The following is a 14,025-nucleotide window of genomic DNA, read 5'->3' on the forward strand; positions in this document are numbered from 1 at the left end:
CAAACTGGCTGCTGCTGTTGGCACGCCTCTCAAAGCACACTTCCCCCTGATGCCAGGTTCTAGATGGATGATCACCTGTTCACCTGCACACTGGGGCATTCTGTTTTGTTTGGGTGATTTTCACATCACCTGTCCGTTTAGGTGATGTGACTTGAAACCACACGTGCCTGTTATTCTACACACCAACGGCAGTAATGTGCTGAGTTTCTGGCACCCTTCGGCATCCAAACACTGACCTGCTGCAAAAAGCTTTCAGGTTTCTTCTGTAGAAGAGGAGCCGAGGCCTCAGATATGAAATGAAAACACGACACGTTTCTTTGAAAATAGCTCTTGACAGTAATGTTGATTGACAGAGTAAATACATGTGTACAATTAATATATCGTGCTTTAAAAATATAAAGTGATTGTGCCATAAGACGCTCTGTAGGTTTTCCTACAGTACAACTGAATAAAAAATAACGGTTACAATGTGCACATTTCTGCTAGAGTTCCTTCAATCTTGCACCAGAACTTCAGGAAAGTGCGCCTCACTGATCCAGCCAATCAGAGGACAGCATAGCTGTACGCCTCTCCGTATCCCGCCTCCCTCAGGTATTTCTCAAAGATGAATGGTTCAGTCACTCTGATAACTGTCCTCCCATTGGCTGATTTTTCTCCCGCGTGCAGCGTCCTGATCAGCTCCGACGTGGAGAGCCGGTTCTTGGTGTTGAAGTGGCAGCATGACCTGATAATGGAGTACCTGCAGACCAGAGCACAAAACCAGACAACTGAAACACAGCAGCGACACACACACACACACACACACACACACTGGAAGGAAAACCCGAGTAAAGAAAATGAGATGTAGGAAAAATGTATGACAAAAGCAAAGAAGTTTGATATGTTAATGAACTGGGTGAAAGTAATGAATGAAATAGTAAAATCAATGTAAGTGTGTAGCTATACAGTAACTGTTAGCACAGACAGCTACACTAACAGGAGATCTTTGATTACATGGAGAGCATACATGGCTAAAACGTCCAAAGATCAGAATAAATCCACACTGAGCTCCGCACTGACATCACTGTGTAAGATCATATACTGCATAAAGGAGGTTTAAAGCGGCTTTATAAAAGCTGGTTTCTGCTGTGGGTCTCACAGTGGCTTGGGGCAGGTGGGTGGCTGGCTGAGGTGATTTCCTCTTTGGAGATGCTGCAGGAGTTCAGTCGCCATGAGCTGAGGGAACGGTGGGTCACCTGAAAGCATCAGAGTATATCACTGAAGCCCTGTTACTTTAAGAACCTGCTTTAAAAAGTACCAGAGTAATGCCTTATATGCCAGTGAAACTTCACCATTCCCTCGCACTTATTTTTATAAAGAAAGAACTTGTGGGAGGTTTGTGGACAGCAAACTCACCTAACGTGACCATTTCATAGATGAGGATGCCGAACGACCATCTGTTTAAAAAGAAAGGTGTTTGTTGCTGTCATATTGAACCATAAAACATTTAGCTGTGAGGTGGAAGCTCTGCGCTCAACATCAGTTTGTTCATTAACACCAGATCGAAGCTTGAAGCGTCTGAGCCTCAGCTGTGAGGTCTGCAGTGCTCTTGCTCCCACTGAAATGTTTCCAGCATCCAGGGATGAACTGGACACCAATCGAGCCTCGTCTTTAGCAGCTGTGACATAGTTTATTCTCAGAGGACACTCACACATCGCTGCTCTTAGTCACGGGTCTCATGGCCAGCACTTCAGGGGCCTGCCACTTCTTCATCTCCACAGCCTCCACTTCTCCTGGTAACCCGGCCTGCGACCTCCTGCGGTAGGCCGGCCCGAACCCCCACAGCTTAGCCGTCAGGTCTCCACCAATCAGAACGCTGCGAGCTCCCACATTGCCATGGATGCAGCTCTGACTGTGCAGGTAGTCCTAGACGACGTTCAGACAGAGACAGGGATGCTGAGCGTGAAGGCTTTCGATGAGCCAGACAGCTGAAAACACGATTAGAGCAGTTTCTGCCACAGCTGCTGTCAATCAGTCCTTATGTTGGTGTGGAGATCAATCCAATCAGTTATTTTTAATGCAAAATTATTGTTACCTCTTACTGTTTTACAAAACAAGCAGGAAAAATAGTTCATTATAAAAATAAAATAGCTCATTTCAATGTTTTGATCAAATTAAATTAGAATTAATGACTTGCATTACTGAACTTTAGCGGTTGATTAATCTCCAGAGTGGCCGTGGGTACAAAAATATGAATCCAGTTTTAAACAGGTTTTTAACAGATTTCTAAAACCTTCGTGTTTCCTTGTTGTTGACGGCAGGTGCTCTAACAAATTAGGTCAGATTTATGCTTATTTATATTTTGCTGAACCCACAGAGAGCAACACTAACATGATTTCTTTTAGAAAGTTATGCACATAAGCAGGGAGATTTGATCCCAAATAATTCCCTCAAAGACACTGAAGCAGATTTCTGGAAAGGCAGGCAGGCTGACAGCTGATTAACCAACCAGAGCAGAGGCCACCTGTGCCGCCATGGTGAAGATCCGCTTCTCCGTCATGTCACAGGAAGACTGTGAGCTCGAGTTATCCTGCAGGAAGAAGAGAGACACAAATGAGCCAACATGTGATTCGTTTTACTGAGTAAAAGCAGTCAGCAATCAGGCAGCCCTAACATCTTTCCTATCTCTGTGAATGTTCATGAACATTTCAATAGCTAAAGCAGGAACAGTGGAACTGTCACAGCCAGCAGCCTACACTGCCCCCCAGAGGCAGACAGCAGTAATGACCTCAGTCACAGAGGCTTGGAGTTCACCAGCTAATAATTATCCAGCTACATATAAACCCGATGAACATTTTATCGTCCTGTTAAATAATATGCAGGATGGTGTTTAAGCTCAGAGAGTTTAACAGCCAAACAATTTGATTTACTTCTACCATTAACCCGAGTTTCTGTAACCACCGCTCACTTGATGAACTGCAGTTTTAAACTGCAGACACCATTAAATAGACTTACAGGAGCCAAATTAAATTTTTGGAGATAAATACTATTTATTTGTTATTTTTTTGTGATTTTATACTTCACAGCATTTTCACTGTATGAACTGAAACTTTGATTCACCTGAGTATGATGAATGTATGGTCATAACTAATAGGTTATGGCTCTACCTGTCTACATCTCCACAGGAACCCCAGCAGGTCCCTGTGCTGCAGCTCTTCCACCACCATGACTAAAGGCGACTGCGCTGAAATCACGCCGAGCAGTGCGGGGATGAAGGGATGCGGCCCCAGTCCAGACACGAAGGAAGCAAACCCCAAAAACTGCTGTTTCTCCCTGCTGGTCGCTGATTCTGGGACAGAAGTGTCAGAACAGACCAGGTCATTTTCAAACAGCACCACACCTACTCTTACATGCTGAAGTTTCTGTCTGATTTCTCAGACTTTCTATCTTAGTGCTCAGTTCAGATAAAATTATTCTAGTGGGTGATTTTAACATCCATGTAGATGCTGAAAATGACAGCCTCAACACTGCATTTCATCTACAACCCCAATTCCAATGAAGTTGGGACGTTGTGTAAAACATCAAACAGAATACGATGATTTGCAAATCCTTTTCAACCTATATTCAATTGAATACACTTCAAGAGAAGATATTTAATGTTCAAACAGATAAACTTTATTTTCTTGCAAATATTCACTCATTTTGAATTTGAGGCCTGCAACACGTTCCTTTCCTTTTAATAGCACTCAATAATTGGGAAACTGAGGACTCTAACTGTTGAAGCTTTGTAGGTGGAATTCTTTCCCTTCTGCACTTGATGTATGGCTTTGCTTTGCATACTAGAGTTTTAACTTGCACTTGTGGATGGAGCAACCAACTGTGTTCACTGACAGTGGTTTTCTGAAGTGCTCCTGAGCCCATGTGGTAATATCCATTACAGAACGATGCCGGGTTTATTTGTTTTACACAGCATCCCAACTTCATTGGAATTGGGGTTGTACTGTTAGATTCAGCTGGCTTCTCTGTAAATGTAAATGAGCCCTTGCTCTATAAAAAAGCCCTCCGTAAAGCTAGGACATCTTACTATTCATCATTAATTGAAGAAAATAAGAACAACCCCAGGTTTGTTTTCAGCACTGTAGCCAGGCTGACAAAGAGTCAGAGCTCTGTAGAGCCGAGTATTCCTTTCACGTTAACTAGTAGTGACTTCATGGATTTCTTTACAAATAACATTTTAGACATTAGAGAAAAAAATTATTCATAACCATCTCACAAACATATCTTCATGTTCGGCTGCTTTCAGCACTGCTGGTATTTGTTTAGACTCTTTGGCTCCAGTTGATCTTTCAGAGTTAACTTCAATAGTTACTTCCTCCAAACCAGCAACATGTTTATTAGATCCCATTCCTACTAGACTGTTCAAAGAAGTCTTTCCATTAATTGATGGGGAGTCTTTTTCACACACTAAGGTTAATTATGGAGTTCCACAGGGTTCTGTGCTAGGACCAATTCTATTTACATTATACATGCTTCCCTTAGGCAGTATTACTTTGGCCTCCAGTAACACTGTGAGAAATCTTGGAGTCATTTTTGAGCTGGATCAGGTGACCCTGAACCCTCCGTTAGTTATATAGGCCTAGGCTGCTGGGGGATTCCTATGATGCACTGTTTCTTTTCATTCACCTATTTTCACTCTGTTTATACCCCACTCTGCATTTAATCATTAGATATTATTAATCTCTGGCTTTCTTCCAGTGTGTCTTTTGTCCTGTCTTTCTCCCATCAGCCCTAACCGATAAAATGCCATGAGGTTGTTGGATGGATGGATGGATGGATGGATGGATGGATGGATGGATGGATGGATGGATGGATGGATGGATCAGTTTGTAATTTTTGCATTTGAAAAAAAGGTACTTTGGACACAAAAAATGAAAAACCCTTGCATTTATAAGTCAGTTTCACAATCTCACAATAGCTGATCAGTACAACTAAAACAAAACATTATTCATTTTTAGAAATCAGACATTGAGACATCTCAGTTTACCTTTCAGGACCCTTAGGACAGCATCCTTGTTGTCCATGCGTGCTCTGTAGAAGCTGACTGTGTCATTATCATTGATGAACAAAGTCAGAGGCAGTGTTGTGACCTGGCTGAAGGCTCCAAGGTGCCTCTCTGTGGATCTCTGTGGCACTGCAGCCATAGTTGGCCCGACATTCTGCTGCACATGTGTAACCGACATTGGCAGCTCTTCATGTTCCAGTGGGTTGATGCCAGGGGGTGCTATTGAGAGAAAGAGAGGTTGACATTAAACAGACGTATGTGTAGTTTTAAAAGTTAAAATATAGATGAAACATGCACAAATGTGTGCATGTTTCATGTGTGCTGGCTTACCATCAATACCACTTAGATGAGGTCTGTGGTTGTGGTTCTTGTGATGATTGTTGCTGTGGTGGCTTTTCCTCTGTGTGTGTCTGTGGGATGACCTTTGGTATTGTTGGGGGGTTCTGACCCGTGTCCGATTCTGTTCCCCACAATACTTCAATATGAACAGGGGCACTAAGGTGACCAGGGTGCTGAGTAGGAGCAGCGTGGGGACGATAATCACTGCCGGCTGATGCTCCCTTATTGCTTAGAAGGAAAGACAGAAGTTCCTGTGTAAATGTCAGGTCCAAGGAAAAGTAGGAATGTTTCAGGTCAGTACAGAGATGCTCCTCAGCTGTGACTCTTCTGTATGCGCTTGGATATCAGACACATAGTTTTGTCTACATCTGAAGTGGTGCAGGTTTGTTTTCACTGTTCTGCTCACGGTGTGCTAACAGGATGATGATGTATGTTGGCCGATAAGAAGGTTGCATCTCCTGTTGACACTGGAGTCATTTTCCATTCACACCTGCATGATATGGGGGTATTTCACTAGACAAGACTGTAATTTGGCGAGACAGCTCTCATGGAGCATCTTAGATCTGTTGTAAAGTTAGAAGCTTGGGAACTGCTGCTTCATCTGGCTGACGCCATTTGTCCCTGATGTGATAATGATCACATCATTTAAAGGCACGTACACGTGAACTGTGTTTTTGCTTTGCTCCCTCGTGCTGGCCTACTTGGCAGATAAGTGTTTCCCACAGATTCGGATTCTTTAGTGGGGTCATGTGTAAATTGTGCAAAATGCAGGACATACATGCTAAATAATAGTTTTTATAAATTTGCTGCAGCTCTGTCTTCACTGTAGTAAACTGTAGATGGTGGCAGTTGTCCTTGAGCTTAGCATAGCGGTTCATGAATCTGTTCTCCACCAGCTTCAAGTTGTTCAGCTTGCAGTTGACCTGCAGAGCTCAACAAGGACTACCAAGCACAACAAGGCTTTCCAGGGTGGTAGACTCAGCAAAAAGACACCTGAATTATGTCGAGGAAAGCCACGGGGCAGACGGGGAAGTGCCGAGGTCAGCTGGACAGCAATAATTAAAATTTCAAAATAAGAGCGAAGGGATTCCACCTCTAAATCAGGCTCAGATGACATCGTTCTACTGCACTGATGAAATATGAGAAATGATCAACTGAGTCAGCAGGTTTACTTGCTTTACTTTACTTCAAACAGTGAGTGGAGTCTGAGAGGGAAACACTGAAACCACTCTCGTGCTGTATTGTCAGCATGACTCGGTTAGACTGCAGTTACACAGTAAAACTGGTTTGAACAGACTGAGTCACTCTGTGGCATCCAGACATTCTTTGAATATTTGCATTTTTATTTCAGCTACTGAACCAGTTTTTTTTTATAACTGTGAGAATTTTGTATTTGAGGCAGTAATATGTAGATGGTGTTATTAATTATTCAGATCTTTGATTTTAGCTTCTCTACACTACCCTTTAAATCCTTATATAACATCAGTACAGTGACAGTTAACTGTAGTAATAATTCATCCAGTCCTGAGCTTAAGTCATTTGTTTTTCTCATACCATAATAGGTTCATGAAAGTTTCAAAGGCCCTACCCTTTTTAAACTGTCTTACATTCAGTGAATGGATTTGGAGGCTCGGCCTTCCACTCATGTTTTTACAGTTAAAGCTTAACCTACTTATCCAACTTAACCCGTAACCCATGCTGTTAGAAAGAGTGACCTGGAATGTAAAACTGCGAGTATCTGTGAAAGGCGCCGTCTGGTTGTGACACATTCTTAGGTGTGGTCAGGGCTTTACACAATACCATAAATCATTTTCATTAAACTGGAAATTGGTTTGGTGAGCTTGATCTTTCTGCAGCATTGTTCCACAAAGACTTCCCTGGTTTACCAAACCAGAAGATCCGCAAATATGCAGCAAATATTGAGCTTACATGGAAACGCTCGGAGAGTTTGCCAGAGGCAGGATGGGAAAGCCAGTTTAAAGGTGCTAATGTGGGGTTTTTGTATGATGACCCCCCCTCCCTGAGCCTGGCTCTGCTGGAGGTTTCTTCCTGTTAAAGGGAGTTTTTCCTTCCCACCATCACTGCTCATAGGGAGACTTTACCGTACAGTATAAAGGTCCTTGAGGTGAGTGTTGTTGTGATTTTGTGCTGTATGAATAAACAAGAATTGAACTGAAAATTGTAAATGTTTCTACATGTTAGGACTGCTGTTGATTTCTTCTGTTTTTTGTGTGTGTATTCCTGTAGTGAACCTATAATTTTATAATGTAGAACTCTGCTGTAAGAATGTTTTACGTGATTATCAGACTTTTATAATTTGACACTTTATTAAATAAACTGAATAATGTCCGTTGATGAGTTTCAGTATCCTGCATGTTGGGTAAGGACAGTTTCAAACATGTAAACAAAGACAGAATAAAAAAACAGATAAAGAAATAAAATAAATAATAATAATAATAAAGGTAAAGTCTTGGAACATAATACTTTGCTCAGGCCCATCAATATCTTAAAGAATCACTCTGTTGCGATTCCATTGAGTTTACAGATTAATGTAAAGAGCCAGAACTACAGCCACATGGCCTGACTATAATAAATAAACCACTGACCCCAAACATTGTGGCAGGCTCTAAAACCAGTGAGCCATGATGTCAGATCAGTATCTCTGGAATAAAAATACCAATACTTTTCCAAATGATCACATCCATGAGTCACCAGCCGTAACTGTCGTCACACATCACAGGACAGGAGAACTTAGAACCCTGTGTGTTCCAATGTAAACAAAACAACTGCAGTCTATTTAAAGGTACATCCAATCAACTGCATGTTAACACGAATATCCAATCAGCTAATCACACGGCAGGAAGTCGGTGCATTTAGGCTTGTAGTCACTGTGATCTGCTGATGTTTAACCTGAGCATCGGGGAGGAAAGGTTGAACTGATTTTGAGTGTTGATGCCAGATAAGCTCTACTAACCGTCTCCAGAGTTTACAGAGGATGGTCTGAAAAAGAGAAAATATCCAGTGAGCAGCAGCTCTCTGAAAATGCTTTGTTGATGCCAGAGTTCAGACGAGAATGGCCAGACTGCTTTGAGCTGAGGCTAAGTTACTCAAATAACCAATCACTGCAACCAAGGTATGCAGAAGAGCATCTGTGAGTGTGCAGCATGGTGGACCTTGAAGGAGACGGGCTGCAGAAGAATACACTGCATGTTGTTCCCATCAGCTATGAACGAGAAATTGCAGCTACGCTTCGTATGGGCCCAGCAAAACAGAAAGATTAGAAAAATGTTGGCCAGTCTGATGAGTGTGGATTTCTGCTGTAACATTCAGATGGCAGGGGGAGAATTTGATGTAAACAACAGCAAAACATGGATCATCCTGCCATGGATCCACCGTTCTGGCTGGGGCTGCCAGTGTGATGGTGTGGGGGTTATTTTCTCGATACTGTCGCTGACCTCCTCTGTATGACCACAGTATACCCATCAATGGCGGCTTCCAGCAGGATGATCCCAATCCAGTGGAGCACCTTTGGGATCATGGGTGTGCAGCTGACACACCTACAGTGACCGCGTGAGGTTGTCATGTCAGCATGGACTAAAATCTTTGAGGAATCCTTTCCAGCACCTTCTTGAATCTATTCCATGAAGAACTGAAGCAATTCTAAAGGGGTCCCAACCTGGTAATAGCAAGATGTACCTAATAAAGTGACCAGCAAATATGTGATCATATGAAACCTGCAACAAATGTTCAAAACTGTGGAAGAGGGGTGAAGAGGAGCAGAAAATAATGTAAAAATTCACCCAAACACCTGATGAAGCATCCTCAGTGATGTCATAAACACAGCCTGCTGAGGCATTAAACGAGCTCTACTCTGTCAGCTGTGGATTAAATGCCTTTTAACTGTCCCATTATGGATGCGATTCCTCATGAGATTTTTTGCAATTAAATGATTAGAAATTATATATTTTATGGGTTTTAATAGCACCACATTGTTAATCTTAAAGAGTTTGTATCAAATATTTATGTTTATGTATCTGATCCACACGTACTGTACTTCCTGATTGGTTACCAAGGCAAATCAAGTTTAACTTTAGCATATTTCACAATTTGTCCTGATGTCTGAGGTGATGCAGCCAACAACAATCCTGAAAACTACAATAAACACGATAATAGAGGAACATGAAACAGTCAGATACATGTTATACAGTAGCTGATTTTAGAGGCTGCGCAGTTAATCTAATAAAAGCTGTTAATACTAAAATGTGGGAATGTTTGGCAGAGGAGCCATGAAAGGAGAAATAAGCAGGGTTGTTCTGTATTAACTCACAATCAAGTACAAAATAAGCTGTTGCAGAATAAATAAAGTCAAAAGATCCTAATGAACAGGGTCTGGGGGTCTAGCAGTAGAGATGGTTTGGACAGGGAAGCGATGCAAACATTAGAGCACTCACTGCAGATGGTGTCGTTCTGTGCACACAGCTCACCCGTGGAGTTGGACATGCTGCAGAGGTAGAAAGGAACAACGTTACTAGCAGCTAAAGGAGGAGATCATGGTTTCCTCTGCTCAGCTACAGCAGCCCTGAATCCTCTGATCTCACACAGCCATGCAGCCTCTACAATGAAGCAACAGGTTTGCAGTGAAGTTCAGTACAGAAAAACACACACCCACACAGAGATACAGACTATTAGCCAATAAGTTCAATATTTACTTTGGGCTTCTTTTTTAAATGTAGACTCATATAACAAATATTAACTGCGAGCTATTAATCTGGACTAACACAGCAAATAGAAAAGGGTGTGCCTGATCACTTGTTGACACCACACGTTATAATAGAGAGAGCACAAATCAGCATCAGCCAGGAGTGAGTAGCCCGCTAAACTTCTCCAACCAAACAAGACATGTTTTATGTTAACGTTTGACTAAAATCATTAGAGTTCTTCAGTGATTATACATGTGAAAAAATAGTTGTATACAACAAAGAGGAAATGGAAGAAAGAGCTGAATAACAGCATTTGCATACCTCTGTCTCCCAAGCACCTGTGACCCTGGATATTTGCATTTTACACCCAGTTTGTTCCAGGAGTGCTACACACGATGGGTTTCATATTCAGATCAGCAGGAATGTAGCATGTGGGATTCAGGGACGCACTTTTCTATAAGGGGAAATACGCTCTGCTGTCCATCTACATTTGCTAAACAATTGCAGATGTGAATGATGTCACTGTGTCCAACACTGCACCCCTGACACTCAGGTGATCAGAAGAAGAGCAGCAGAGATGAGGGTGGTCAATAAGACCTCATCAAACCTTCCTCTCATTAACATCACTCAGATCACAGAAACAAAAACTCTTCTAATTAGTTTTTGCTGGAAGATGATTAGAATATATTCTATATTCTAATAAATAGGCCTGCTTGATTAAAACAGCATGAAGGAGTGTTAACTCAGTGAACATTGGTTATTCAGCCATGATGTGTGGAAAAACATGTACTTCCAGAAAGTCAGCTCCATTCAGCAGGTTTGGACTCAGCAAGGGGCACTTTGACTTCAACCAAGTCAGAAAAACACATCAACAGCTGTCCAGCAAATAAGTTTGTTCTTACTTGAATTTATTCAATTGGTCTCAAGTTTTATTCTTAGTGTGAAAAACTTAAATCTCGACAGAGAGCCCCCCCGGCCCCTTTTTGGATCAATTTTAAACATACACATCTGCTTTTTAAAATTTTATTGCTCTTACAAAATACAAAACGATGCAGGTCGGGAGCTAATAAGGCCAAACCACTGAATGAGGAAGGAGACTGAGACAACATTTACACTCACAGGACACTAATCACACATAAAGAGACTATTAAAATAAGACAGGAAGAGAGCCACATCTGAACAGGGAGGCAAAGTAAATACAGAGATGAGGACTGAGCCAGACACAGAAACACGAGCGAGGCGGGAATAAACAGGGACACAAACCAACCTGACACTGCGGCAGAACTACACATGAAGCTAAAACCTGAAAATGTAAATAAAACATAATCAAAACTAGAAAAACCCTCGTAAACATCCTAAATCCCGGGGACTGTGACAGTCACCGTAAACTCCGGGGGTCCCAAAGTATGACTAGGGGAGGACCTCTCATCCACAGATCATGTCGTGCTGTGATATGATAGCAGCACAAAAGCTTCAAACTCTCATACTGCAGCAGTGAGAGGAGATTGAACCCTACAGACAGGCTGATGCTTCAAAACAAACTACCAAAATGACACAAATCTAAACCATCCTGAGCACAGACATTACAAACACTGAGTGTATGATATGGACATCATAGCAGCTGCTAATCACAATATATGTGAGGTTATTAAAACCTCTCTTAAATCACTTTACATGAGTTGTGCAGTATGTCCTCTCTTACTTCCTCTTACTTAAAGTATTTCTTAATGAAAATGATTCTTGAGAGCTCTGCTTTAAAGTCAAATAAAGTCTGGTAAAAACAGCATGGATGCCTACCTTTCTCTGTATTTCCAGTTATTCAAAGAGCAGTTTCACCACCACATTTTGTCATGGTGAAGTAATGGTTTCAGAAGCTTCAGCACTGCAAAGGTACGTGTGTTTCCTCAACTTCTATAAATGCAATGCCATCCTCATCCATCAGAGCTTATTACTGACTGATTGCTGTTGTGACACATGCGCATACACACACACACACCCTTACAAAGCCACACAGGTATGTGATAAGCATGCAGACATGAATGCACAGTCAGTGTTTTGTCCTTTAACTTGTGTGGATGTCACTAAACCAGTTTGTCAGCATTGTTCTATCATAGTCATATGCACTGAAAACAAAACTCACGTCCACACACACACACACACGCAGTGACAACAGGCATGGAAAATATGCCTTCACTTTGTGCTAAGGCATCAGAACATGCAACCAAGGCGCCACATTTGAACTCAGATGAGCAGAAACATCATATTCCATCTTCAACTAAAAACAAAAACAAACCACTGAGAAATCACTCCACAGAGAAGTGATCGCTCCTCTCTAATATTTGGATTATTTCATTTTACCTGGCAGGATCTCTGGTGCTGTTTGTGTGTCAGATTCTGGATGTGTCTTCTATCCAAAGCATGTAATTTGCTGTCTGTGGAGTCATAAGAGCTATAAAACAAATACAGATCCACCTCGTCAGTTTTTACGGTTTCCTGAAGTATGCACAGATTTCCACAAGCATGTTTCCACTGATGTTAGCATCCACTGTGCTCCTCTCTCTCTCTCTCTCTCTCTCTCTCAGGTTAGCCACACCCACCTCCTTATTGCCCTCATCACCTGCATACACAGGTGATGAGGGTGAAGCAAAAAGAGGTTTTGAATGATCATTTTTTTTAATGATAATCTGACATAAAAAGTCCATGTTATGTGGTAATTTCCTCTCATGTGTATACTGTTATAATGGTATCATGGCTACAGTTTGAAATAATAAGGTCAGTGTATGTAGGAGTAATTCCTCAAATCCAAAAGCTCAGGCTTAAAGAGAGGATGTTTTCACAGGAAGGAACTGCTTATTTCAGACAGAGAATGGACTGAGGAGATTATTTTGAAGTCATGCAGACCTACTCTAGCAGAGTCCAAAAATAAAATGTGAGTGGAGCATAACACCTTTAACAGTTCTTCCATCAGCTACATGAAAAATGAAATCACAGACTCAGGTAATGTGATATTCAGATTTATTTACACATGAAACAAACATTCTCAAAGTCATCAGTTTTATTTGATTGGAAAGGTGTGACTGTTTGCATTGATGTGTGTGTGTGTGTGTGTGTGTGTGTGTGTGTGTGTGTGTGTGTGTGTGTGTGTGTGTGTGTGTGTGTGTGTGTGTGTGTGTGTGTGTGTGTGTGTTCAGTATCATTGGCATACACTTGCTGACTCACCGGGTGCTGACACGCCCAGACTCTTTGGTCAGGTTTCTCCAAAGCCACCAGAGCTGATGTTCTCTGGGGCCACATCCCCCAGTGACATCATGAATAACCAATACCTTTCCTCAATACCTTTACTCTCCCTGGGCTGGGAGGGTGGTGGTGGGTAATTTGCACTTGTTAAGGTAGCTGTGTCCCTCCCCCATGGGATTCATTTGGAAGAGGACAGAGGTCTGAGGCACACTTTTTTATTTGCAGTGACACTGGCATGAAACTATAGTGAGGCAGTTTAAATTTAATATGAATCTCATAATAATTACTGTATTGATTGAATGCATTGATAGAAAAACAAGCATTGATCCCTGACACCATCATCCATCAGCACACTAAGTCACTAGTGTGAATCCATCATGAACAGAACTTTTTAGCTGAACTTTTTGCTATAAAGGGTTTAACTCTCACTGTTTTTCTTGATTTTCCACTTTCACTTAGGAACACCAGGAAACTGTCAATACTGAAACTCCTGCTGTCTCTGTCTTAGCCTGCAATGGCTCATCAGGACAAAACAGAGGTACCCACGACAGATCCTACACATTCTGTGCCACGTCTAACCACTTTTTTAAAAAAGGACATTGTGTCATGTAGGGCAGTGTGAGAGGCGGAGATGGACCCATATGCAGGACTCTGGAAACAAACACAGCTTAAAGACGTTTATTGTAAAACAAAAACCAAAATGCAAAC

The 14,025-nt window shown here is 41.8% G+C and overlaps 1 protein-coding gene across 2 annotated transcripts; it reads right to left on the reverse strand.

The window, feature by feature from the left end:
- Positions 1 to 357: 357 nt before the first annotated feature.
- On the reverse strand, positions 358 to 11,998 carry styk1a (serine/threonine/tyrosine kinase 1a). Of its 2 annotated transcripts, XM_030740843.1 has the most exons (11): positions 11,878 to 11,907; positions 11,348 to 11,383; positions 9,832 to 9,881; positions 5,372 to 5,608; positions 5,024 to 5,260; positions 3,147 to 3,328; positions 2,489 to 2,569; positions 1,691 to 1,905; positions 1,396 to 1,436; positions 1,139 to 1,235; positions 358 to 739 (listed from the first exon to the last, which is right to left on the reverse strand). In XM_030740843.1, exons 3-11 carry the CDS (start codon positions 9,878 to 9,880, stop codon positions 544 to 546), a joined length of 1,335 nt encoding a protein of 444 aa, XP_030596703.1. In that variant the 5' UTR covers position 9,881; positions 11,348 to 11,383; positions 11,878 to 11,907; the 3' UTR covers positions 358 to 543. The 2 variants fall into 2 exon arrangements, with proteins under 2 accessions (XP_030596703.1, XP_030596702.1); XM_030740842.1 differs by lacking the exon at positions 11,348 to 11,383 and having other exon boundaries at positions 11,878 to 11,998.
- Between the last annotated feature and the right edge of the window lie 2,027 nt (positions 11,999 to 14,025).

This window comes from Archocentrus centrarchus, chromosome 11 (assembly GCF_007364275.1).
Source record: "Archocentrus centrarchus isolate MPI-CPG fArcCen1 chromosome 11, fArcCen1, whole genome shotgun sequence".
Taxonomy (NCBI): domain Eukaryota; kingdom Metazoa; phylum Chordata; class Actinopteri; order Cichliformes; family Cichlidae; genus Archocentrus; species Archocentrus centrarchus.